Source organism: Globicephala melas, chromosome 5, assembly GCF_963455315.2.
Source record: "Globicephala melas chromosome 5, mGloMel1.2, whole genome shotgun sequence".
Classification (NCBI taxonomy): Eukaryota; Metazoa; Chordata; class Mammalia; order Artiodactyla; family Delphinidae; genus Globicephala; species Globicephala melas.
Genome location: NC_083318.1, coordinates 75,530,164 through 75,556,722, shown reverse-complemented (window position 1 = coordinate 75,556,722; position 26,559 = coordinate 75,530,164). Strand labels below are relative to the sequence as shown.

General features: G+C 38.2%; 2 protein-coding genes across 4 annotated transcripts in view; one reads left to right on the top strand and one right to left on the bottom strand.

The window, feature by feature from the left end:
- PAICS (phosphoribosylaminoimidazole carboxylase and phosphoribosylaminoimidazolesuccinocarboxamide synthase) overlaps window positions 1-22,017 on the bottom strand; it is a 52,902-nt gene extending 30,885 nt beyond the window's left edge. The window contains exons 1-9 of one of the 3 annotated variants that reach the window (XM_060299395.2): window positions 21,621-22,017; window positions 16,948-17,034; window positions 15,025-15,459; window positions 13,810-13,899; window positions 8,856-8,927; window positions 7,697-8,068; window positions 7,304-7,369; window positions 5,109-5,245; window positions 715-781 (exon numbers count right to left, since the gene is read on the bottom strand). In XM_060299395.2, coding sequence (XP_060155378.1) covers window positions 715-781; window positions 5,109-5,245; window positions 7,304-7,369; window positions 7,697-8,068; window positions 8,856-8,927; window positions 13,810-13,899; window positions 15,025-15,459; window positions 16,948-17,034; window positions 21,621-22,002 — 1,708 coding nt within the window. In that variant the 5' untranslated portion in view covers window positions 22,003-22,017. The remainder of the gene's footprint in view (window positions 1-714; window positions 782-5,108; window positions 5,246-7,303; window positions 7,370-7,696; window positions 8,069-8,855; window positions 8,928-13,809; window positions 13,900-15,024; window positions 15,460-16,947; window positions 17,035-21,620) is intronic. The other 2 variants (XM_060299396.1, XM_030880625.2) reach the window with 2 other exon arrangements.
- Window positions 1,461-26,559, top strand: part of PPAT (phosphoribosyl pyrophosphate amidotransferase) — a 37,671-nt gene continuing 12,572 nt past the window's right edge. The window contains exons 1-2 of the mRNA XM_030880628.2: window positions 1,461-1,736; window positions 23,637-23,703. Coding sequence (XP_030736488.1) covers window positions 1,609-1,736; window positions 23,637-23,703 — 195 coding nt within the window. The 5' untranslated portion in view covers window positions 1,461-1,608. The remainder of the gene's footprint in view (window positions 1,737-23,636; window positions 23,704-26,559) is intronic.

Genomic DNA, 26,559 nt, shown 5'->3' with positions numbered 1-26,559 from the left:
AATTTGGTTCACCGTAAGTATGGGGGATGGGGGAAAACGTTTTACAGTAAAAATAGCACAAACGATCTTTCCTGAGTATCCTAATCACGAGTGGCCAAAATGATTATACAAATATGTAATATAATAAGTGCAAAGTGAAGGAAGGAAACTTTTCCCTGGTGGTTTTGTAACTCTCCAAAGCCATCACTGGCATAAAAAGGCTAAAAACACACACAAAATCTGCACAGAAAATAGCAAATTTTTCAGAAGGTTCAATTATTAACTTTCTGGAATAGCAGGTTATTATTAGCCTAACAGGAGAAAGCAAGACTTTGGTTTCAAGAGTCAACACTAGATGCTTCTGCGATTGTTTTGCAATATCTACTGATGGCAAACGCGATTTCCAAGCACGTCTCCAACCCCTGGCCATTTCTCTTCCTAATGACCCTTTGCGCCTTTTCCCCATCCCAGAAGCAGTTCTGGATGTTTCAGAAAGTTCGGAGGCCCGGGAGCGCTTTGTTTCCGACGCACCGCTCGGCAGCGCCTGGGCCACGTGCCCGCCAGCCCAGTGGCCTAGTGGGGCGGGTGCAGGGAGACCGGGTTCTGCCCGGGGAAGGCTGCCGTCGGGGCCGCGGAGCGCGCACATGCCGGCGTGAACCCTCGAGCTCAAGGCAGAGGGGCAGGAAGACCGTGGATGGCAGGGAGTCCCAAGTCCTGGGGACGCCTGTTACTCACCCTCGGCTGTCGCCATTATCCGGAGTGGTCTGGAAGCAGCGGCAGCTCTAGGAAGAGAAGCAGGACTCTGGAAAAGAGGAGTGATCAGAGAGGCTCACGGGGCGGGGAAAGGAGGCACGGCCCACAGACACGCCCCCGCCGGGGCCGCGTAACCCAGAGTGCCCCCTCGCGGTCTCTTCGAGCACCACCGCGGTGACGGAACCTCGGGGGTCTCTGCGGATCGAGAGGAACTTGGACTCCGGGAGCTAACGCCTTCCGCAAGATTCCCGCCGCGCAGGCGCAGCGACGCGGACCGTACCCCGCCCTGCGCGGGCGCAGTTACAGGAAAGAGGAAAAGTGGCGCGCACTGGCGGCCCCTCCCCACCCTACAGCAGCTCGCTGACTTGGCCCCCTCCTCGGCAGCGAGAGTGGCTCAGAGGTTGGAGCATACCAAGTAGTGACGGCCTGGGGGAAAGCATGTGGGGAGGGACATACAAAATTTACATCCTCTAAGACAGAAATGACGTTAACCCCGCTAGTCTCATCATCTCAGTCTTGGGTATTGGAAAATAACGGAGATTTCCACGTGCAGAAAAATGATCTTCCCCCAGGGCTCCGGTGGAGGGCTAGCTCCACCCCCACAGAGCCTTTGACTCCGCCCCTCAGCCGTGGAGCCTCTCCCTCCGTCCTCGGTCATTGGTGGGCCTGTAGGGGCGGGGCAGGGTGGCGGTACGCGAGCTAATCACTCTCACTTAGGGAAAGCACGCGCCGCCGCAGTAGCGAGGGTCGAGCCGCTGGTTAGGAAGCGGCTGCAGCTGGCTCGAGCTTCTGAGGCTTACAGGCCGAACGAACAACTGGTTGGTGCTTAGACCCCTGCCGCAGCGGCGGGTCCCTCCACGTGCTTTCGGCGGCGACATGGAGCTGGAGGAGTTGGGGATCCGAGAGGAATGTGGCGTGTTCGGATGCATCGCCTCAGGAGAGTGGCCCACGCAGCTAGATGTGCCGCATGTGATCACTCTGGGACTCGTGGGGCTGCAGCACCGGTGAGCGACTGGGTGAGGGGTGGGGATGGCGGCGCGTGTGCTTCTCCATCTGCCCGAGCCGCTTCCCGCGGCCGGAGTTGGCGATCTCGCGGGCGCTTGAGGACCGGAGGCCGGATCTCTCTCTTACCTGGACGGGTACCTGCCTGTGGCGTCCACCGATTGCCAAGGAGTGAGCGGGGGCTACCTTGCCTCCCTGGATTTCAGCCTGTCCCCCGCAACTCTTCATGCTCTTTAGGGGCTCTCCCCTCTCTTCCGGTGTCGTGCACCCCTGCTTGGTCTGGCCAGTTTGTAAGGCTCCGATTCGCTTGGACTAGCCCAGTCGGGGTTCTTTCTTGACTGCTTGCGAGTTTTAATCTCCCAGAGCCTGGAGCTGTTCTTGTGATAGGCTTGTGTGGGGTGACTGCTGGTCCAGGACCTACAATACACCTTGAGGTTTCGCGCGGAGCCTGCAGCCACCACAAGCTTTTGTTTGCAAGGGCAGAGCTACTGGGCAGTTTGTGTATTTGAACGTAGGCATAGCTGTGGGAATTTAGGGATTCAAACCCGGGGAAGCTGAATTAGCTTGGTGTTCGAAAGGAACTACCGGTTCTAGATCTCATCTGAATTAACAGAAAATAACCCAATCGCAGGGAAGAGTGCATCTGTAAAAAATTCATTGGTAAACGTTTTAGATAACGAATGAAAAGGTTGGTAGTAAGGAAATGCCAAAATAACTCCCCTCTTTAAAAGAGGGAGAGGAAAGTAGTTCCTGTCTGACAAGATACACATTGACTTTGAAAAACTGATAGATCCTTTGAGTTAAAAAATAACTGCTTCTGTGATCTTTCCACTTCCTACTAACTGAACTAACTGGAAGTTGATATAAACAATTTCCTTAAGAAATATAAACCTAAGTTTGGCATTATCACTGAAAGTATTACAAAGTTTCCATAAGGCAATACCTCAGCAACAACTTCTAGAACAGTTAAGGAACTTGGCAATAATGCTTATGGGCAGGATGGGAGCAATATGTATAAATGCATTACAAATGATTAGCTTTCCCTCACCAAACTTAAATTAGAAGTAGTCTCAGCTTTTTTCAGGGTCCTGAATACTTGAGTTTGAGTTTCACATCTTGTGTACTCCCTGTTTACTAAGAGCTAAGAGTAACTTAGAATCTGGGATGAATCAAAAAGAATATTTCTAGTTTGACTTACTCTAATCTTGGATAATTGTGGGTTACCCATAATAGAAATCTTATTTTAAAATACATTTACATTATTGAGAGGATTATATATAATCCAAGGAAAAACTAAAAGGTATTCTTATGGTAGTCCAGAGCAACATTAGTTTATAACATTCTTCGGAGAAGTTATTGTGGATAATCTGTCATGGGAAGAAGTATAAAAAACAAGGGATCTTTAGAATTGCCTGGTGGTCTGTGAGAAAGAAATGAACTGACCTTGAATTTTTTTTTTAACTATTTATTTTTTAGCTAAAATAACTCAGAAAGTTCATCCTAAGATCTCCTCTTTAAATGTGTGTGTAAAGAAGAGGGGGGTGATTTTTTTTTTTTTAATGAATAACTTCATTCCTAACTACATGTACTTTTCTGCAGTGACTTTTAAGTGAAAGAATTATGAGATTAGATAATACAAGGTAAGGGCAATAAAAATGTGATTACTACATGATGGTAGAGAAAATTAAATGGATTCTATCAGGCTGCTTATTTGATGGAGCAAGTATTTGTTAAACTGTAGTATTGAAAATTGACCTTGTGATATTTTCAATAACAGTGGCAAAAAAAACAGTAGCTTCTGGGGGAGAAAGATGTTAATGGAAAACTATTTAAATTTTCCTTGTGTAGGCATAGAATCATTAAGGTTCATTGAGAGGGCTGGTTCTTGCCCATAATCCTATCCAATTCAAAATTTTAAATTAGCAAAAGTCCTCACCCTTTAGGGAAACTGATTCTGATTCTAAGAATATGAAACTTCTTTATGCCTAGAAGATAAAATCTTCTGCTTCTCTAAGCTCGTAAGTAGGGGTCGAAGGTTAAGAAATAATGTTTTTAATGGAATGGTTAAACAACAAGGTCTTACTGTATAGCACAGGGAACTATATTCCATATCCTGTGGTACCAGTAATGGAAAAGAATATGAAAAAGAATGTATGTATATGTATAACTGAATCACTTTGCTGTACAGCAGAAGTTAACCCAACATTGTAAATCAACTATACTTCAATAAAATAAACTAACAAAAAATGTTTTTATATGGCATTGAATCAAGGAATGTCAAAATTAGAAGCCTAGATAGGTTGTTATAGTTTAATATAGAGTTAGTTATATACAGTGTACACTGGCAAGTGGTGGTTTGTTGCAGAAGGCTCTATCTACCTCCTCACCCTCCTCCACTCAATGGCTAGTTTTAAAACAACAGCAACAAGATTCAATTGATTTTTTTCCCCCATTTTTGATGAAGGGATTTATCCCTTACACGTTTTCTTCCTAAGACATGGAATCTAGAAGGTGAAATTTCTATCACTTTTGCATTGTATTTGGTTCTGTTTTTGTCTTAGGCATAGACATTTAGTGTCAGGGATAACAGAATACCTGAAAGTTGTAATGTTATGTATTTTATATATAAAAACAAATGGAGTATCAATTACTAGACAGTCATGTACTGGATGCTTAATTCAGATGGGTTTGTCCAGAAGTACTTCTTTTTAGTAGTCTGGCTATTTGCAGATTTATACCATAGCTCTACTTTCTGTCAGGGGGACTTTTTTTTTTTTTTTTGCTGCGGTACGCGGGCCTCTCACTGTTGTGGCCTCTCCCGTTGCGGAGCACAGGCTCCAGACGCGCAGGCCCAGCCTCTCCGCGGCATGTGGGATCTTCCCGGCCCAGGGCACGAACCCGTGTCCCCTGCAACCGCAGGCGGACTCTCAACCACTGCGCCACCAGGGAAGCCCCTGTCAGGGGGACTTTTCAATGTTAAACTAACTAGTTGTCCTCTTCAGCTGTTAAAACTGTGTGTGCATGCTTGTTCATGCCAGATTCATATAATCACCAAGTGCTTTTTCAGCCCTAAAAATATTAGTTCAGTGGTTTGCACAATTCTGGACAAATCACACACCCCCTGACAGATCAGAAATATTTAAACCACAGTCACATTTTATGGAGACTAGAATGACATGGACATATTTGAAGGTTCCATAAAAGGAATTACTAAAATTTCATAGATTTATCCCATGAATCAACTGTCTAGCCTTTCCTTGGTTAGTTAGGAGATGAAAATGCCTTTCAGTGAATTATCATTTCCCTGGGTTAGGAATTGAACCCTACAACTGATAAACATTTTCATACTTTTTCTAAAAATTTATGACATTTACCTGATGAAGTTGGGTCACGTAGGGGGTCTCCTGACTGCAAAAACATTCTGTACAATCTTTTGGTTCTGTTCTTCTTTGAGGAAACTGATTTGCAGTGATCTCAGGAGCAGTTTTCTTAAGAGATACTGCCGCTGGTTCTGCAAACAGAGTATATAACGTATCAGTAGAAAGGCACTTGCGAGATAGAGAGATGAACTCAGACCAACCTGGGGAATTAGTTCCCAGTTATCTTCATTTAGTTTGTTGGAGAACACAGGAGTAGATTATCAGAGAACTTGCTTTGAGTTGCATATTAAGGCTGGAGTTAACTTTTTTGATTTTTATCTCTTAGAAATAATGACCAAACATGTTACATTCCTATAGTGTTTTACAGTCCCTTAGTTGGAAAAGTGACTTATCCCCAAAAGGGTCTTAAAGTACTACTGCTTTGTCATTCTGGTGAGTATTAGGAACAGCCTCTTTAACATAAGACTTGAAATCTAGTCCCAAGTTTGCTAGTAACAGTTTGATCTTGGTCAAGTCTCCTTAATTTCTGAGTCTGGTTTCTTACCTGTTGGCCTAGACTTATGTATTTTAAAGGTCCAGTACACAAATTCAGTGTATTGGGAATGATACTTTTGTGTGGTTAATCCTTAGCAGTTTCCCTTTTCAATAGCATATCCATTAAAGGGCATTAAGAGAAGGCAAACATGGGGCAACTCGTCTGATTTGTAATTTATGTCAAAAAATGGAGAATAAAATCTTCAGCTCACTTGAGGTATAAGCATTGTTGGCAGGGCTGGGGGGCAGTGGATTCCTGCTATTCTCTAATACTTTATTCAAAAAATATTTGCTGAGCTCTTCCTGTGTGTATGCAAGGCACTAGGAATACTGTACTACACAGGGCTGATGTGGTCCCTGCCCCTCACAGAGAGGCAATGGAGCAACAGCACAGACTTCTTTATGCCTCCATTTCCTCCTCTGTAAATTGGGGATGATGATAACACCTATACCTCATAGGGTTGTAGTAGGGATTAAATGCGTTAATATATAAAGTGCTTAGAACAGTGCCTGGATATATGCATACCCAGTGACCCTGCATCCCACTCTCGGGTGTATACTCCACAGAGATGCATACATATGTTTATTGGGAGACATGCACAAGAATTTTTATAGCAGCATTATTCATAGTAGCCCCAATTTGGAAACATTGGATAAAGAAGGTAGTGGGATGTATGTTCCTGTAATGGAAAATTCTACGGCAATAAAAAAGAACAAACTCCTGCTACAAGTAAAATCATGGATGAATGTCACAAACAATGTTGTGTAAAAGAAGCTTGACATTAAAAAATACATACTAAAGAAAAAACATACTGTATGATTCTAAAACTAATCTGTGGTGATGGAAGTCAGAATATTGATAACTGTTATGGGGGCTAAGAGTATGATTAATGATGACGGGGGGCCTCTAGGGTGCTGGTAATGTTTTATATCTTGACTTGAGTAGTAGTTCCATAGATGTCTTCACTTTGTAAAAACTGAGCTCTTTAACTATTTATGTGAACTCAAAACAATTCAATAAATTATAAATCTATATGCTAAAGTTGGATCATCTTAGAGATCCAGAGAGATGCAGTCATTTGCTCCGTGTTGAATTTTTCAGGTAAAGGGAGACTAGAACTCAGGTTTTCTGAGTCTCAGACCAGTGCTTTTTCTTATATTCTCCGTTTTTCTTCTCTGTGCTATACTATATTATGTTACCTTTTCTGACACTTATAATGGGTCAGTTTGGAATTACAGCTCCATAATTAGCTGGCTTCTGCGTTTGGCTTATTTGTAGAATTATCAATACTAAAATGTCACAACCATTGCTGGCTACCTTTGGAGAAAACCAAAATTCAGAACTTACTAGTTTGTGGGGGGTTTTCCTTTTACATCCTAGTCTTCTAATAGCAATCACTGAAAAGTGTAATTTAAAGGCTCATGATAAATGCATAGCTGTGCAGAAATTTCTGATCTGGGAAAGTTTCTGTTTACTTTCTTACTTTCACTCTTAATAAGCTATGAAAGAAATCATTTTTCAGCATTTTTTGCTCTCACACAACTCAAACAATATAGTCTAATTTGTCAAGGACAGGAATAAACATCTCTGATCAGGAAAAAGCTACAGAAGTTTTTCTCAGTGTGGAAAAAGTTGGCATTTCTCAGACTCTTACCGTCTTCATGTGCTCTTCTCTTGATTCTCAAAGTTCTTGGGTTTTGGGTATGACTTTCAAATAATTCTTAAATGAGAACATAGGAGAAGAATCATTATATGACATCGTCTAAAATACATTAGTCTTCAAGCATTCAAATCCACTAAAGTTAGAACATTTAAGCAGTTGGACAGATGAAGAATGAGTTTAAGAATTAGGAATATTTTGGTACAAGATTTGAAAAGACATTGAAATTCTTGACTTATATTAGGTATGTGATTTATAATAATTTAGGGGGTCATTTGAACATAAAATAGTGTTAGGAATTTACTACTGAAGAATATCTTGCTAAGTTAAATGCAAAGAGGAAAGTTTATAGTATTTTCATTTTGAAAGGGTCACTTCCAAGGTTACCATGTTTCCATTTGGCAGTTCTGAGAGATGGTTGTCTTAGGAGGCCATCAACTTCTTCATAAAATCTCATTTTTCCTTGAGGGTTGCCAGTTTTCTTTTGTAAAACTCTGTATTCATATTTTAAATTTTTGTATTTGGTACGACATTGTTTCCAGTCTCTGTCTATTCCAAACTGCATTAGTCTTCTGGCAATTTCCTCAAATATTTCTTTGTTTCTTGTGGCCCCTTCAAGCATTTGCTTAATATTTTCGTCAGACCATATGTTTATAAGTGCTCTGACCTCATTGTCACACCAGTGTTTTCCAGCCTCTGTGTTGCTCACTGTTACAATCTGTAAATGACTTTTAGCATCTTCTAAAGGAATACGATTACCTATGAATCGACATGAGTTACAATTATTCAAACTTTTAGATACATCCTGTATTTGAATATCATTCATTTAAAACAACCTGGATTGATGTAAAGCACTGAGAATTTCAGTATAAGGATCATCTTTTTTCATATATTCATATGCAAACAAAATATTTTTTAAATTATAAGGCAGACTAATCCCCAATATTAGTGAGAATATTAGCTGCTTTTCATCAGTAGGTATTCTTCATTGGATATTTATGAATATGGAGAGTCTCTGTATTTACAGATTTTTTTAGTAAGAAGTGGGAATAGGGACTTCCCTGGTGGGGCAGTGGTTAAGAATCCGCCTGCAGGGGACACGGGTTCAAGCCCTGGTCTGGGAAGATCCAAGGTGCCGCGGAGCAACTAAGCCCGTGCGCCACAACTACTGAGCCTGTGTTCTAGAGCCCACGAGCCACAACTACTGAAGGCCGCGCACCTAGAGCCCGTGCTCTGCAACAAGAGAAGCCACCGCGATGAAAAGCCTGCGCAGCACAACGGAGAGTAGCCCCGGCTCGCCGCAACTAGAGAAAGCCCGTGCGCAGCAACGAAGACCCAACGCAGCCAAAAATTTAATTAATTAATTAATTAACTTAAAAAAAGAAGTGCGAATAGACATTTTCTTTACTCCCTACCATATTCTCTACCAACTCAGGCATTTGGGATAATACATAATAGAGATCTTCCCTGTAACTATTTAAACTGGTATATATTAGATTTTCAGTATCAAAAGAACATTTAAAATTCAACAATGTATATGCTGTACCTGACCCAGTGATACTGTGCAGTGCTGTGGGGCCACCCACCTCTTCTGAGGCAGTACTTACAGTGTCTTCCTCTGTCAGAAAACAAACAGTAGCAATTTAAATTTGTTGTTCACAGAACCCCAATCTACTTTTGCAATTGAAGATTGTGCTGAAAAAGTAGTAAGACTGGATCCCAGCATCAAAACTGTAACCTCAAAGCCAGGAACATTTGCCATCTGTAACCAAACTTTGAGATGCCCTTATAGGATTCACCACCAACACCAAAATGTTGGAAGTATGCTGCCTTAAAAGTCTCGAGGCAGTATGCTCTGTTTGGGAGTATGAAAGTGCTTTGTGATCCAATTTGGTAACGTCTTTCATTGTTACATTTTAATGCCTGCCAGAGTGCTCTTACATCTCTTTTTTCATTTGATCCTCCTTTTAACTGAGAATGATCCTTATTGCAATACATATAAAGGAATGAAAGACTCTTAAGATTTTAAGTGGTTTTAGCAGTTTTCACATTCAGATGTTAACAGCAGATAAGTGATAAATATTTTAAGGAACTTAAAATGTTTAGCCCGGTAAATATAACAGGGATTTATTCTAGTGGACCAGTATGTGTTTAGGATGTTTACAAGTCAGATGTTTGTAATTTGGGGACGGCTCCTCATATGGGTATGTTGGATTGCTATGTTGAAGTACAGCAATGCTGTGACAGTCTTCTTTTATCCCAGCTGTACTTTCCTATACACTGGGACATTTAAAAAGAAAATCTATATTACTATGATTAGGTGTCTAGTTGCTTGCAATGATTATTGTAAAATTAGACAAAGGTTTGTATTAGTAGATCTGCGAGGCAAAAATGTAGTTAAGAGGGCAGTAAGCATATGCAGCAATGGGTACGTGGAGATTTTATAAACCGTAATATTCTGTTACTTCAAGGATACTGACTGGTACAATCTGCCACTATGTTCTGATTTCCCAGATCTTATTTGCACTCATTTGTGAATGTGTGCATGTGCACTTGCAGTGTGTATTAACTTCTATAATAATTTTATCACCTTTGTAGGTTTGTGTCTTTACTATCAAGGTCAAGATACTCAACAGTTTCATCAAAAGGTTGCCCTTTTATAACTACACCTACCACCTCCTTCCATGCCCAAACCCTTCTCCTACCCCTGCCCCAGTGGTTACTTTTGGAGATCCCAAGTCCACGGTAAACTTTGAGCTCAAATCTCATTTCAGCAAAACATGAATTTATACTTCAGTGAACATTTTACTTAAGTGACTAAAACTGTCAGTTCCTAGGCTGAGGCACATGTTCTATTCCAGGACATAACATTTACAAAGATTAGGTATTATGGAGAAATTTTGAGTAATTAGTTCTAGACAGTAAAATGTCAATGTGGGGGGGGAGGGAGGAATCCCTAAATTTAGTATCTTTTAAGGAAAGAGGAGCATTTAGTTTCTGTTATGTCCACCCCAACTGTGTGTACGGCAATTCAATTCTGACACTAACTGCCCAGAATTAGCATCAGACTCTGCAGTTTTAAGGACTCAAATCTTCCACAAGACTGCCTTTACTTCACATGCCGGCCACACTTCTGGCTGCCTGGCTATAAATTCAGGGGGTGCCATGACCTCCTCAGGTTCGATAAATTTGCTAGAACGACTCTTGAACTTAGGAAAGTGCTATACTTAGGATTACAGTTTTATCGTAAAAGAACTCAGGAACAGCCAAATCAAGAGGCATGTAGGGCAAGACTGAGCCGGTCCAGGAAGCAGGATGTGTCACCCTTCCAGCGTATCAATGTGTTCATCCAAGAAGCTCACCTGAGTCAGAGTTTTCATCCACATGATTGATTTATGGCATGACCTACCTCCTGGAGGTCAGGCTGGGCCAAAATTCCAACTCTCATCACAAGGGTGGTTTTTCTGGTGACCATCCTGAAGCTACCTAGAAACCCACCCTGGATCACCTCATTAGAATTTAAAACAAAAACAACAAAAAAACCCAAAACACGTCTACCACTGGAAATTCCAAAGGTTTTTGAAACTCTGTGCTAGGAACTAGGGGCAAAGACCAGACATAAGCTTTATTTTGTCACAGCTTTTTAAAAGTTTATTAAAGTATAAACAGTAAGAACTAGAAAAATGACACCTTTTTAATTAACAAGTTGCCTGTGTTTAAATTTATCAGCTTACCTACGTCTTAGCTTTTTTTACATGCTTATAATTTTTTAAAAGTTCTTAACACTGTTTCATATGACTAAAGTACATTAGAGTATATAATAATTTTACTGCTAAGTTTATCCAAATTGTATACAAAATATACAGAAGTGTTTAAATATTCCATTTTAAAGAAAACTAGACTATTCTTCAGTCTGTTAAAAGAAATAAATGAATTGGAGAAAACAAAATGCTTGGCATGCCTTCTGAGGTACTATCAATAGATACTTTAATGCCCTCTGCTGGCCATCACATTGCTAATTTTTGTGAAATTGCCAAGCTAGTGACTATTTTAATTTTGGAAATACATTTTACTACAGCCAAAAGGAAAATAGTTTTAAGATTATTCTTAAAAGAACCATGTAGTCTTTCACATGTGAATTTTAGGCTGACGATAAGAGTGGCCTCTAATAGGATATATGTGCCGGTCTCTACCCCTCTGAGTTGATCTACCTGTGACTGTCCTATACTAGAAAGCAGTGACTTTGGCCAGAATGCCAAGGTATTGAGGTATTCTACCTCATTTAAATAGCAACTGATACGGAGATTCATTAAGGCAATTTAATTTCTCCATATTCAGAAGAGACAGGTAGCTAGCTGATAAGATTGTCAAACACAAATTTCCCTTCAGACAACCAGTCCCTTCTCCCGCGGTAGCTTTCTGATTCCTTTTCTCCTCTATTGCCTATGCTCAGACCGGGAGAAAAATAAATTTATTTTAGATCCAAAGAAGTAGTTATTCCGTTTTCATGGGCCATTTCTTTTTACTTAGGCATAGCCTAAGAGTTCTATGATTCTTCCCGGTGATTGATTAACTTCTTCATATTTCGTTGGTCATACATTTGTAAAGTGATAATTTGCTGGAAGTAGCTGATTTTTCTACCCCAAGTGGAATCAAATTGGATTTTATGTATTACTGTCTTCAGCCGTTTGCTGGTATTATTCTCTAAAACCACGACAACCTGGCTGTGCTTGATGATCTTCTCTAAAAATACAGGTGCCTGAATCCACTCTACAACACACACTAAACCAAAATCTCCAGGAGTTCTAAGTTGGGAACTAATTACTTATCCAGAATTCAGGGGTCCACAGCTCTAGCTGCATTTTTATTTGAAATACGAAAGAAGCTTATAGTATACTTTTAAGGTAGGAAAGTGTTACTTTTGGGAGATCGGTTTTATGACCAAGTGTCAACGTTAACAATATGGAGCAATGGCAACTCCGATAATAATATTTATTAGTAAAATGTATTAAAAAAATGAGGTGACCTCTACCTATTGATGTGAACTTTTTTTCTAAAGATAAATATCCATGTCTTTAACCTCAACAGAACAATCTTCCAAATAGTGGACTGGCAACTTGTGCATCGAGTGGTATATATTGCAGGTGTGCCTAAAATTCTTGCCTATTTAAATTGTTTTCATATGTAGCTGCTGAGATCCATGTGGGTTTATACCTTTGCTTTTATTTTCACCTGAAAATTTAAAATAGTATTATTTCTAGAATGACTGTAAACATCCTGTTTCATATTTTCTAAATATATTCCATACTAACATGTAAACATACCAAACAACTTTTTAAAACCTATCAGTTTACATCTGACTTAATATTTTCCTTTTATATATAAAAAATTACCTTGAGGTGTTGTACTTAAGTGAGTTTTCCAGAGGACTAACAAGCTTACATCTGAATGCTAACGTTTTTAACTTTTTTCATGGAAATCCTTCTGCCTTATTAAACACTATAAGTAGTAATCTGATTTTAACTCCTAATGACAAGGGCCATTGCAGTGATATCTTTAGAATCCTTAGGAGCACAGAGCTTTGTTTACTTTTGTTGTCTCACTCTAGTCAGCTGCACATTCCTGTCTAGTTAGTCTCCTTAATTTCTCTCCATTTATACCTGTCAGTGTTCTGGCAGCTATCCTTTCTCCCATCAAGCTTTTTATCTGAAGTTTGCCAAGACCGTGGGGCCCCTGATTTTTTAATCAGCATTGGTCTTTATACTTCCCAAGGCTCTATGAAACTTTCGACTGAAAGACTACATACAAGGTCTGTGATGGCTAGGCTTCCTCTTCCCCCAATTTTGGTTTGTGTAAAAGGCAAACCATCCGATAGGAAACACACACTCTTCATCCCCTTACTACCCTATACCACAGGGCAGTGGTTCTCAAATTTGACATATATCAGAATCACCTGAAGTACTTAACAGATTGCTGGGCCTCACCTTCAGAGTTTCTGATTCTGGATGGGGCCCAAGAATTTGCGTTTTGAATAAGTTCCCAGATGATGCTGATGCCGCTACACTTTGAGAACAACAGCCTTAGGGAACTTTACTGTCATTAATAATTTCCACCTTCCATTTCTGTATTTTGGAAATGTATTATCCAACAGTACTTCATAATGTTATAACATTCTCGTATATGTTCTTTTTTTTAAATAGATCTTTATTGGAGTATAATTACTTCACAATACTGTGTTAGTTTCTGTGGCACAACAAAGCGAATCAGCCATATGCATACACATGTCCCCATAAAACTCATCATGAAGGCCTCACCCTTATGACCTCATCTAAAACTAATTATCTCCCAACGGCCCCATCTCCAAATGTAATAACAGCGGGGGTTAGAGCTTCAACATACGAATTTGGGGGTGACACAGTGAACTGTAGCAGCATCTTATAATAACATCTTATGTATTTTGTCACAGACCAAAAAAGAACCAAAAACGAATACTGTTTTACCTGTGCCAGGGCTTTGTCTCGTATCTGTCTCTCTTAGGTCTTCTGACATATTACTGACCGAGTCGTCTTCAGCTGCATCTCCAGTAATGACTGTATGAACATAGTGGGATATATGGTGGTTTGTTTTTTATTCACTTTCAGATTTGTGTTTTAAGTTCTGATATATTATTTTCCCTTTTAGAGTGAACCTGATACTAAAAACTGTGGTTGTTCACTTTTCTGTAGCTTAGATTCCCCATCCTTAAACATATTTTTTAGTCTTAGGTCACTATAAGTATCTGGTGTTACTAGGTCTTCTGACATAAAACTGACAGTCATCTTCAGCTGCACCTCCAGCAATTACTGTAGGAACATAATCAGGCCACTGCTGTTGGGCTACTTGATCACCAGTTATTTTACATTTTAATTTTAATGGGGGAGATGTATAGTTCTCCAGCAGACCAGTTTCTTTTCTTGTCCACCAGTGAAACATTTTAGGACTTCTCATCACCATTTCCCAATCCTAACTCTCTATCATTTCCCTCTCTTTCCCCTAGACACACACTCATACTCTTAAGAATTAGAACTGCATCATTTAATGATGTTAAGATCTAGAAACATTATGTTTGGTAGAGGTCTTTAAGAATGTCTTGTCCAGTCTGCCCTTTTACATAGTCAGGTCTAGAGGAGAGACTTGTGAGTTCAAAGTTCCACAGAGACTGAGTTAGAACTTGGATTTCCTGACTCCTGGCCTAGAACTCATACAGTTTATTTCATGCTGTCTGTCATGTCTTTGTGTATATTGCATCTCAATCCTCTGGGTTAAACTCGTTTTGAAGAACTTTATGATGTGTCCCAGGACAACTCACACTTACATTCTCACAGCTTTTGTATTTTTCTAAGTTTTTCAATGCCCCTTTTCTGTTTACTCATGATTTTACCACAACTGGTATGAAAATTTGCTTTAACTTCTGCCATCTGGAATTGCATTTTTGCTTTATTAAAATTGGTCTTTTTAAACTTCTAGAAATTCAAATTTCTTTCCTCCTTCTGTGTAACTCTGTACTATTTTCTGTGTTCTGATCAAATATATGTGAAATCTGTTTCATGATAAATTGAGCAATTAGCTTGTTGAATAGCATTTAATGAAACCTATTTAACTTAAACTGTATTCATGTATTGACATTTTTTTATATGGTAGCATGATGTTAAGATTACTTTTCTTTGCCTTCCTACCTGTCTGATCGTCTTCCATTTTTACATTGGCACATCCTGTGGCTTCCTTTCCATCGTGGGATTCCTGTTCTTGTGAGTTTTCTGTTTTACTGTGTCCCAGAATAGCATCCAACTCAGTAAAAAATTTCATACTCTTAGTCATGCCTAGGTCTTGAGCCATTCTTACAATCTTGTATTCATGTTTTAAGTTTTTGTACTTTGTTCTGCACTGCTTCCAGTCTCTCTCTATTCCGAGTTTCTGAAGCTCGGCAGCAATTTGTTCAAATATCCTCTTATTTCTCACTGTTCCCTCTAGTTGTTGTTGTATGCCTTTATCAGACCAGATGCCTATCAGAGCCCTGACTTCTGGCACAGTCCAGTGTTTTCCTCCTTCATTTGCTACAGCTGGAATGAAAGTTGGATTATTAGGGGGTTCCATTATTGGTGGAGAGTTACCTGTACCGGGTGGGGAGGGAAACAGATATATGGGTTACACACGTCAGCTAAGATAAATAATCGGATGCAACATTAGTAAAGGAAGTAATTTTCTCTGTAGGAGATGAAATGTAAATCGTAGCTTAGTTTTTCTCTTAAACTAGTTGGGAAATGGAAGCACAGAACCTGAATCTGTTCCTTACCGTGACAGTGACTGGCTTTAATAAAGCTGTGTTTTTAATTAGTTACATTTCGATCAACTTTCTTCTCTATCGTTTCTTTCTCTTCCATTCCACTCCTTTAGTATGTGGGATGTATGTTAGTATATAGTGAAAGTCGAATATATAATTTTGTAATATTTATTTGTCAAAAGCAATAAATATAATTACATAAGAAAACAGCTTGTTGAAGACAACTTTTTCATGATAGGTGTGAGCAATTTATCTCCTTCCCATGCTTTTTCTTTATCTAATGGTTTCCACTTGCTGCATATCAGAATCTCCTAGGGAGCTTTTATAAACCACTGCCCTCACCCCTCATCCCTGGATTGTGATTCTAGTGTGCAGTTCAGGGTTGAGAACCAAGACTATTCATGAATGAAGGGCTTGGAAGAGGCACATTAATAACTGGTGCTTCCTACTCTTTGTGAAAATAAAAGATGTCCCATTGATTAAAGACCAAATGCCAAAGTGAAATATTATATTCTTTTAATGCAAGGAAATGTGCCAGAAATTTCATAATGCATTAGGCAGAATGTCTCCACTTAGTTATAAATATTTTAATAACTTTGTATTACATCTCTGGTACAGTTCTGCAACTCGTTTTATGGTAATGGCATTACTTGACATTATATTGGTTATTTAACAACCCATTATCTTGTTTTTCTCAGATTTCATGTTTAATAAAAAGGTAGTTTGGACCTCAGCATCCATAACATTACTCATTAAAAAACACTATAGTATTTACTTGAGGTAGGGAGTTGTTTTTATTTTGTGGTGTATTTAATTTCTTTTCTTTAAGATGCTTTTCAGTATTTTTCCATACTTGGATTAACTTTCAGTAAGAATTTAGAAGCAAGAAAGAGATTTATGTTGACTTTTTGGGTGAATAAAATCATCCTTGACTTCATTATGGATTTGATATTATTTACTTTCAAATATAAAATTCTGTTCTTCTTAGACCCCAGAAATGCTGAAGTCATATGCTCATTAATATTAAGCACTTACTATGTGTAATTTTGGCCATCAGATGCCTTACTATATTTAAATAATAAAGATTGGAGGTTTGAAGGCTAATATTTCCAGGCAATTTACATTTTGTTAAGGAAATCATTTGTTTTAGAAATGATTTTTTTTTTATAGGTTGGTAAAAAAGAGGGAAACATAAATTAATCTTAAGTGTTTCTACCAGGAAAACTCATCCATTTTCTCAGATTTGAAACCAATCTTACTTTCCAATTTGAAATTGGATCAGTTTCACTATATATTTGGCCCACCATACCATACCTACCTAGTTCCATTGGTCTGACATGAGAAACCAAAAGTAAAGGATTTCCTGGGATGTCTTCCTTGTCTACTGATGTAACTGACATTTTGCCTGGAAAGAGAGAATTCCTTTTAGAAATAAGTACGAAGGAAAATTAAAATTGGATTATAACTGATAATGCTAATAGTTTGAGTTGAATTTGTTCATATTCATGAAGGATTATAGATTTAGGTTAGATGCTTTTTGTAATAGTGGTATAATATGGTTTAAATATTTATGTCCATAAAGAGAAATCTAATTTCTTCCATCACATTGACATTTTGAACTTCCACTAGAATTGTTTGCTTCTTTTATAAGTTTCTAGAGATGGTTGCAGTTAGTTTTCAAATTAAATTACGTCTTTAAAATGAGGTATTTTCTTTTTTTTTGTATTTTAGGTGCTTTAACATAGTCGGCCCTTTAAGTGATACTGGTAATGTGAAAGAGAAATCCTGCAATGAGATAATCAGAAAATCTTGTTTTATTGGCATATGGTCAAATAGCTGAGTTGGTATGTATCGTATGTAACTAGTTGATTGATACATACTAAACTTTCCAGAAATTAATCTAAGTTTTGCTTAAATGGACCAAGGAATGTACCATTTAAAAGAACCATGCCAGCCTTGAAAAATGAAGACATCCCTCCTTGATCTCCTTATATCATTTCCACATGTTTTTCTAATTTTGTTTTACTGAGTAACGGAAATAGCATTTTACATTAGGAGATCAATGTTAGGTATGATTTTGATGGTGTAAACGTTCATTTTAAAATTACTATTCACCATTATAATTTCAAGGCATTCCATTAAAGAATAAGAAAATGAATGCTGTTTATCATCTTAAACATTGTACTGGGGATTCTTATATTAAAAACAAACAAGTGAAAAATAAGGGAAGTATCAGTGTTTTCAAATGGCATAATTGTATAAATTTAAAACTCAATATAAAAATTGTCAGTTTTTAAATCAAGTTTCATAATTATTTGAGGCTAAATTGCAGTTAGGGGATGTTTTGGATTTAGTTGGGAATATGGGAAATAAAAATCTGAAGTTACATAAAAATTCTCTTTAGAGAGAAGAACAAAAGATGTTAATATCCCCAGGTAATTTAACAGCCGAGCTTGATGAGAACAGCAAGGAAAGGTAGGGTTTGCTATTCTGTTTTCTGCTTTAGGGCCTACTTTTGTTTACTGAAAAGGTCCTGGAGCTGAACATACAGGTGGGGGGAAGAAAAGAAAAGCTCTCTCCCCAACTTCTTCAGGGGATTTCTCTTTTTTTTCCCTTAGGTTGGTCATTCCTAGCATGAATCCCAAAATTGTATGTAGGGGCCCCATGCCATGGGGAGATTTTAAACTGAAACTCTTAAGTCATTATTCCTAATGCATTTGTATGTAGGAAGAGGAGGGAAAGAGAGCGGAAACTTTCTTTCAGTGAAGGAATATGATTTGGCCGCAGTCGGCCAAAGGTATTCTGAGGTTGAGGATAATTATAACTTCCGGAACATGAAGCGTCTTAGAATTTGTATTTGGGTCTTTTGCAAAGGCTCAGTCAGACTACCTGCTGCCTAACAGAAGGGACCAGATCCTCTGTCCTTACCCCTTGCATGAATGAGGTTGATCCCAACAGTAGAAAAGGCACATTCATTTCCTTCCCTTCCTCTTTTTACCCTACACCAATAAAAATTCTGCTGCTTCCACCAAAAACACCAGAAGACATTATAAATGAATTAGACCTGGAGAAAGGAGAGCTTTCTAAGCCTTAGAAAAGAAACTATGTGACTATATTAAAACTTTCAACTTTTGTGGGTCGCATAAAAATCAGCCAAACTTGTAAGGCCAAAGAGGTCATGCAGATTTTTCGAAGACCTCAATTGACATGAACAGTCAATTTGTAAAACTGAATAAATATGTAGGAAAATGTTCCACAGCACTAGTAATTAAACAAATGCAAAGTAAAAGTTATTTATTGCATACACTGTTGTACTCGGTTCTTTATTAAATTAGCATACTCCATTATTTATTAAATTAGCAAAGTCTCTCCCCCTTTCAACCTCACTCCATAATCTTACTTGACAGGGTTCTATAAAAGGGACAGTCTCATTGTTAAATTACAATTCTTTTGGAAAGCAGTTATTTTAGCAATATGTTTCAAAGTAATTATACCCCCCGCTGAACCAGAAATTGAATTCTGATAGCCTATCCTAAAGTAATAATTTTAAAAATGGACAAAAGATAATTGATTGTAGGGAATTCCCTGGCGGTCCAATGTTTAGGACGTGGCGCTCTCACTGCTGGGGCCCAGGTTCAATCCCTGGTCAGGGAACTAAGATCCCGGAAGTCGTGCAGTGTGGCCAAAAAAAAGAGAAAGGTAATCGATTGCAGCATCCGTTATATAAGGGGGCAAAGACCCAAACTCTGGTATATGCACTCAGTTAAATATTATGGAACCATTAAGTAACATTTAACCCTAAATTATGGTCAATTCTGGGTATAATTTAAAGATTATTTTAAATGTAAACAAAATGCTAATTGTTTGTAATTTTATAATTTAAAAAATTGTATAAAAACAGTCAGTGGCATTGTGGAAGATAATGTGAGAAGGGGCTGAAAACTGGGGAGGCCAGTTAAGAGGTTATCCTAATATTCCATGCGATGAAGTTCTGGATGGTGGTAATGAAAATGGAGCAGAGAGATAAATTTATGAAACATGTCAGTAGATTTTTTTTAAGGACTTAGTGACTGACAAAAAATCAAGGTTGTCTCAAACATTTCTATTTAAGTGACCAGAAATACAGTGATAGTAAGGTGGAAGCAATTTGTAGGAGGATCAGTTTTGATGGGGGAAGAGAGTTGGTTTTAGAACTGGGTGTTTGACATACCCTAAACGTACATGGTTAAGGTGTATTGTGGGCCCTCTGCTTATGAGTGAAATGGGGAGTTTGGAGCCATGCAAGTAGCTGAAAGGGCTAGAAGATCCCATTAAGAAGTGGAGATATTACCATCACATCTTCATTACACCAACCTGTGGTTAAATCAAGGCCTTTCAGAAGCTTAGTGAGTGATTTACTTATTGTTAATCAATACTTAAAGCATTTAGATGATGATGAGTGCAGAGTGATAAACTGAATAAAATAATATAATTACTGTTTAACTTGGTAATGACTGCAAAGCTTTCTCAGAATTTGGTTTGGTATTAGAAGTGTAAAGGCAGTAAGTTGGGTGGATTTTTTACCAAAGGATTTTATTATTGAGCTTTAAACACGAAGTTCAGATAACCCAAGTTAACTCAACTGTAATCTCTCATCTTTAACCCCCCTTCTTATTTGGTACCTTTATTATACCACTTACCACTTTCTTTTGGGTTACATTTATTCACAGTTCCCTCCTTTCTGTGGTTACATCCATGAATGCATGTAACTCACTGCTTTGCACACGGTGTACACAGACAGTAGGTATTAAACAGATTTTGAATTGAATTGAACAACTCTGTTCTTAAAAATAGCTATGCTAAGATTTTGGCCATGGGAGAAATCTCATTACTGCCATTGATTTTTCCCAATTTGCCTAGTGATACGTTCGGCTTCCACAGCGAGCAAATTCTATGTAAATAGTGTTGGGTTTAACAACACAGCAGCTCAAGAACCTTGTTTTAATAAGGCATATATTACTTTTCAGATATTGTATTTTTGGCAGATTAAAGGTTTGTGGCAACCCTGTGTCAAGCAAGCCTGTTAGCGCCATTTTTCCAACAGCATGCTCGTTTCTGGTCTCTGTGTCACATTTTGGTAACTCTCAAGATGTTTCAAACTAGTTAATTGTATTATGGTGATCTGTGATCAGTGATCTTTGATGTTACTGCTACAACTCACTGAAAGCTAAAATGATGGTTAGCATTTTTTTAGCAATGAAGTATTTTTTAATTAAGGCATATACATTGGTTTTTTTTTTAGACCTAATGCTGTTACACATTTAATAGACTACAGTATAGTGTAAACATACTGTATATGCACTGTGAAACCAAAAAGTTTGTGTGACTCGCTTTGTTGAGATATTTGCTTTATTGCAGAGGTCTAGAGCTGAACCCACAATATCCCTGAGATATGCCAGTATTTAAATCATTTAATCATAAATCATTTAATCTATCAAATCTATTTGTTTTACTTACTGTTAAAATGGAGATGTTCTTCCAAACAAGTAAGGAAGTTCTTTATCAGTTATTAGTATTTTAGTGCTTTTATTTATAAATTTAGGAAAATGGGAACATAATATAGAGCAGAAAGTTCTATCTTATTTGGAGCTGTGGGAAAACAACAGTTGAGCAATATTTTTTTTTTTCACGACTCTTATAAAATTAAGACTTAAAATATTTTCAGAACACAATCCATTTTCCAAAAACTGCATCAACATGGGTAAGGAGCAGTTGGCACTAGCAGTTGGTGTCATTTTAACGTGTTTTTTCTGTATTTTACAGGTTTTTAAAATGGTTGGCATTAAACTCTTTTGAGATTAATTTTTACCTTGTGCAAAATAGCATATACATAACAGGTCAGTTATTTTTCTCAACCTTGATATTTCAGGCTATATTTATCATATGGACTCAAGTCTGGTTCTTTTACAGTTTGCTGGGTAAAAACAAAAGAATGGTACTTTTTCTTTTTACCTTCAGTGATCTCTGGGGCTGTACTTTGGCTCAGCGTTGCCAGGCACCTGTCATTTGCATCTTCCTCTGTTAATTGTGTGGCAGGTTCATACTGCAGGATCGCATCCAAATCATGGAAGAACTTCATAGTTTTAGAGCTGTCTCCAGAGTTGTGGGCATATTTAACCGTTCTGTATTCATATTTGAGATTTTTGTACTTTGCCCGGCACTGTTTCCAATCTCTGTATACTCCTAGTGCTTGCAGCCTTTTAGCAATGTAGATGAATATTCCTTTATTTCTCAGTGTTCCATAGAGTTGTTTTCGTATATTTTTTTCTGCCCAGATACTTAGCAAAGCTTTAACCTCTTCCTCAGTCCAGTGCTTTCCTGCTCCACTCTCCATGTTGAAAGTGACCTGGAAATGATTCACTATTTCTAGCCAAGGTTTTGTTTCCTAGGAAACCAGACGGCTGGTTGTCAATAAGCTCTGAAGAGCTGAAAGGATCTAGTTTAACTGGTTCAAGCTGCCTGAGGGGAGTAACTTGAGAAACTGCCAAATAAGCAGGCTTTGTGATTAAAGAAGCCTGGACCTAAATGATTCCTAATGTTATTCATTTCAGCTTTAAAGGAAAAATTACCCTTGAGACAAAAGGGAAAGAAAACTTTTTTTGTGTTTATTTGTAGTTTACTATATGATTGTTGATTTTTTGTTTGTTCGTTTTGAAAATGGTTGGCAGAGGTTCTTTCTGCCCTAAGGTTTATGGCTAACATTTTTATTTCTCCTCTGATATGAATCACTTAGTCTTTGAACATTGGTTAACTACAAACCACATCATTTCACTAAATAAATAAATCCTAAGTCACAAATTATTCATTTATATAGGATGTATAGTATTACGCATGTCTGTTTTCAGCATAATAGTTCATAGTATGTAAAGCATTGGTAATTTAGTAAAATCACTTCAATTTTAACTTTTTAGATTTTTACTTTGCAAGTACATTTAATATTGTAATTTTTCTTGTCATTAAAATGTCTAAACAATTACAATTTTGGAAAAGATCCTTTTTACCAAATAAATCATGTATTAGTTGTTAATGTATACATACATATTATGGTAGAGATTTACTTTTTATTTCTACCCTGATATATATTCTTTGGAACAAAAATTTGTTAATAAACATCTAGTATTTATAGCACTTGTTCAGAACTACTAAAAATCATTGAGCACTTTGAACCTTCATTGTATCTTTTGAGTTTGTACTCCACTGTGGTGCAGATCCTCTGAGTCTTACGAGTGTGTTACCCTACCTAGCTAGGAAGCCTACCTTCTGGCTTTCTTTGTATCATCACCTAAAAATACTAATGCAGGAAATGAGATACAGAGTGTCTCATCAGCTTGGCCTTTTTTGAAGTAGCATTTACTTTCTGAAGACAAAAGTGATAGATATTTGACAGAAAAAATTTGGTGAGTGCAAAAAGCAAAACAAAACAAAAAAATTAATTTTGTTCATAATTCCAGTACCCACAAGCATTTTACCTGCTACTTTATTTGGAGCTTTTTATTTATATCTACATACTCAACCTTATTTAGAGGTCACATAATACAGAGGTTAGAAGTACAAGTTTTGAAGCCAGGTTGTCTGTGTTCTAATCCTGGCTGTGCCACCATTCTCTGTGTGACATTAGACAAGTTACTTCTGTTTCTTTAGTGTTGTCCTTTTCTGTAAAATGTGAATGGTAATCATAGTACCTACTTCAGAGGATTGTTTTCAAAGCCTAATAAATTAGATCATTCATGTAAATGCTTAGGACAGTGCCTGGCGTATTAGTTAGAACTCAGACAGTCTCATCTGCAGCTATTGCTAATCGTTGTCATTGTCATCATCATGAGTGGAAGTGGCACCAGTGCTAGTAGCATTTAATGTGGTGTAAGACTGAGTTCATGGATGTTACTGAGAAAAGTATGTTTCATAAAAGTCATTAAGAAGCTTATCAATGGGGTAAATTTAACAGCTGATACCTTTTTATATTCACAGGGGTCAGGAGAGTGCTGGTATTGTGACCAGTGATGGGAATTCGATACCAACATTCAAAACACACAAGGTATATTTAAGCATTAAAAAATGTTGAGTATAAAGGTAACAATAGCCCGAAGATAATTAGTATATAGTGGTGAGAGGAGGAACTTTGAATAAAAATAATTTGTAATTAGAAGTATAGTTGACCCTTGAACAATGCAGGTTATGGACGCTGACATTTGTTCAGTCCAGTATCTGCATATATCTTTTGACTTCCCCAAAACTTAACCACTAATAGCCTACTGTTGACGGGAAACCTTAACTGATAACATAAACAGTTGATTAACACATATTTTTTATGTCATATGTATTATATACCGTTCTTACAATAAAGTAAGCTAGAGAAAAAATATTATTAAAATCATAAAGGAGAGAAAATACATTTACAGTATAGTACTGCCTTTATCGATACAATAAGCTTATGTTGTCTTTTTACAAGATAAATTCTGTTGGTACCTATGTTAATGTAGTCTTAATACAGAACACTGTAGATGTTATATGTATTACTAACACTAGACCTCAAAAATGAAAAGATAATGTGAAAAAATTCATATTTATAGGTATAACAATTCATGCATTGGTAACAAAGAAGAAGCAATATGATTGCTTTATGGTTGCCTAGCCTATACACTAATAAATGAATCGTTATAAAACATCACTCACTTTATGCCTATGTAAAGATGGGCTGTCCACTTTAATACCGGTCTTCCACATGATGTTGTACACAATGACTACTTAGGCAATGGTGATGGTGGTGACACCAAAATGTCTCATATGGTTTCTGCTGTACAGTTACTAGATTTTCACAAGAAGACTCTCACACATCCACAACAGGTAAGTTTATTAACTGTACAGTATGTTGATGATTCACTCTTCATTAAGTGGAAGTGAATCATCATAAAGGACTTCAACCTAGTAGCCTTCATTCCTAATGAGTAGGAGGAAGAGGAGGGGTTGGTCTTGCTGTCTCAGGTGTGGAAGAGGTGGGAAGGGGAGGCAGGAGAGGCAGGTACACTGTATGTAACTTGATGGAAATATGTCGTAATTTCTGTCTGACTTTTTGCTTTTTTTATTTCTCCCAGAATGTTTCTATGTGGTACCAATTGTTCCACGGTTTGCTTTAGTTTCAGTGCCTGTATCATAGAAGGGTCCATGTTGTAAAAGAAGTCCAAAAAGAGTCTTGAATAATCGGAACCCTACTGCCAGAGTGTCAGTTTGTTTCTGGCACTGCTTCTTCTGTGTCTTATTCCTCATCATCTGGCACTGGTTCGAAAGCACTCATCTCCACCAAGTCATCTTCTGTTAATTCCTCTGGTATGGTGACTGTTAGCTCTTGAATTTCTCCAAGATCCATATCTTCACTTCATCCCCCACCATTTTTATTTATTTATATTTTTTATTTTTTTTACCATATCCACAATCTCTTTCATGATTTCTTTGACTGGTTCTGTCGTAAATCCTATGAAGTCATGCACAACATCTGGACACAGTTTTCTCCAGCAGGAATTTATTGTTTCAGGTCTGACGGCTTTTCCAGCTTTTCCTATAACAACTGCGGCATCTTCAGTGGTGTAATCCTTCCAGGCTTTCATGATGTTCTTTCTGTTGGGTTTGTCTTCCATGGCGTAGACAGTGCTCTCCATAGAGTACCTTGTGTAATGAGCCTTGAAGGTCCTTATGATCCCCTGATAGGGAGGCTGAATTAGAGGTATGTTTGGGGGCAAGCACACCACTTTGACCACTTGGGTCTGACCGTGTTGAACTCATGGGGTTCTGGATGGGAGGGGCGTTGTCCAATATCAAAAGAACTTTAAAAGGCAATCCCTTACTAGCAAGGTACTTCCTGACTTCAGGGATAAAGCATTGATGGAACCAGTCCAGAAAAAGTGTTCTTGTTGTTCAGGCTTTCTTGTTGTACAACCATGTGTTAAAAGACTAGCAGCCAGACTTCCCTGGTGGTGCAGTGGTTAAGAATACGCCTGTCAGTGCAGGGGACATGGGTTCAAGCCCTGGTCCAGGAAGATCCCATATGCCACGGAGCAACTAAGCCCATGCACCACAACTACTGAGCCGGCATGCCACAACTACTGAAGCCCGCATGCTTAGAGCCCGTGCACCGCAATGAGAAGCCTGCGCAATGCAAGGAAGAGTAACCCCAGCTCGCCACAACTAGAGAAAGCCCGTGCGCAGCAACAAAGACCCAATGCAGCCAAAAATAAAATAAATAAATAAATAAATTTATTTTGAAAAAAAGAAAAAAGACTAGCAGCTGCTGTTTATCTTTTCCCCTTAAGGCTTGGGGTGGGGAGGGGGTGTTAGCAGCTTTATAGATAAGGGCAGCCCTGATCCTAAACCTGACTGCATTTGCACAAAACAGGAGAGTTAGCTTATCCCTTACTGCTTAAATCCTGGTGTTTGCATTGCTTCACTTCCTTACTGATAAATGTCCTTTGTGGTATTTTATTTCCCACAATAGGTCACTTTTGTGTTAAAACCTGTTTTTTTTGCATTAAAAACCTGTTCAGGCAGATATCCTTTCTCCTCAATGATTTTCTTAATGCTGTCTGGGAGCTTGCCTGCTGCCCCTTGGTCTGCAGAAGTCACTTCCCCTGTTATCTTGACATTTTTTAAGCTAAATCTCTTCCTAAAAGTATCCAGCCATCTTTTGCTGGCATTTAATTCTGCAGCTTTAGATCCTTCACCTTCCTTTTACATTGCTATCATATAATGACTTCACTTTTTCTTGAATCATATTAGATAGGTACGCCTTTCTTGTAGCAATCATGCACCCACATAAAAGCTGCATTTTCAATATGAGATAAAAGGGTATTTCACAAAAAGTGCAAGATTTTTATGCCCGCTGGTATAGCTGCAGCACCGG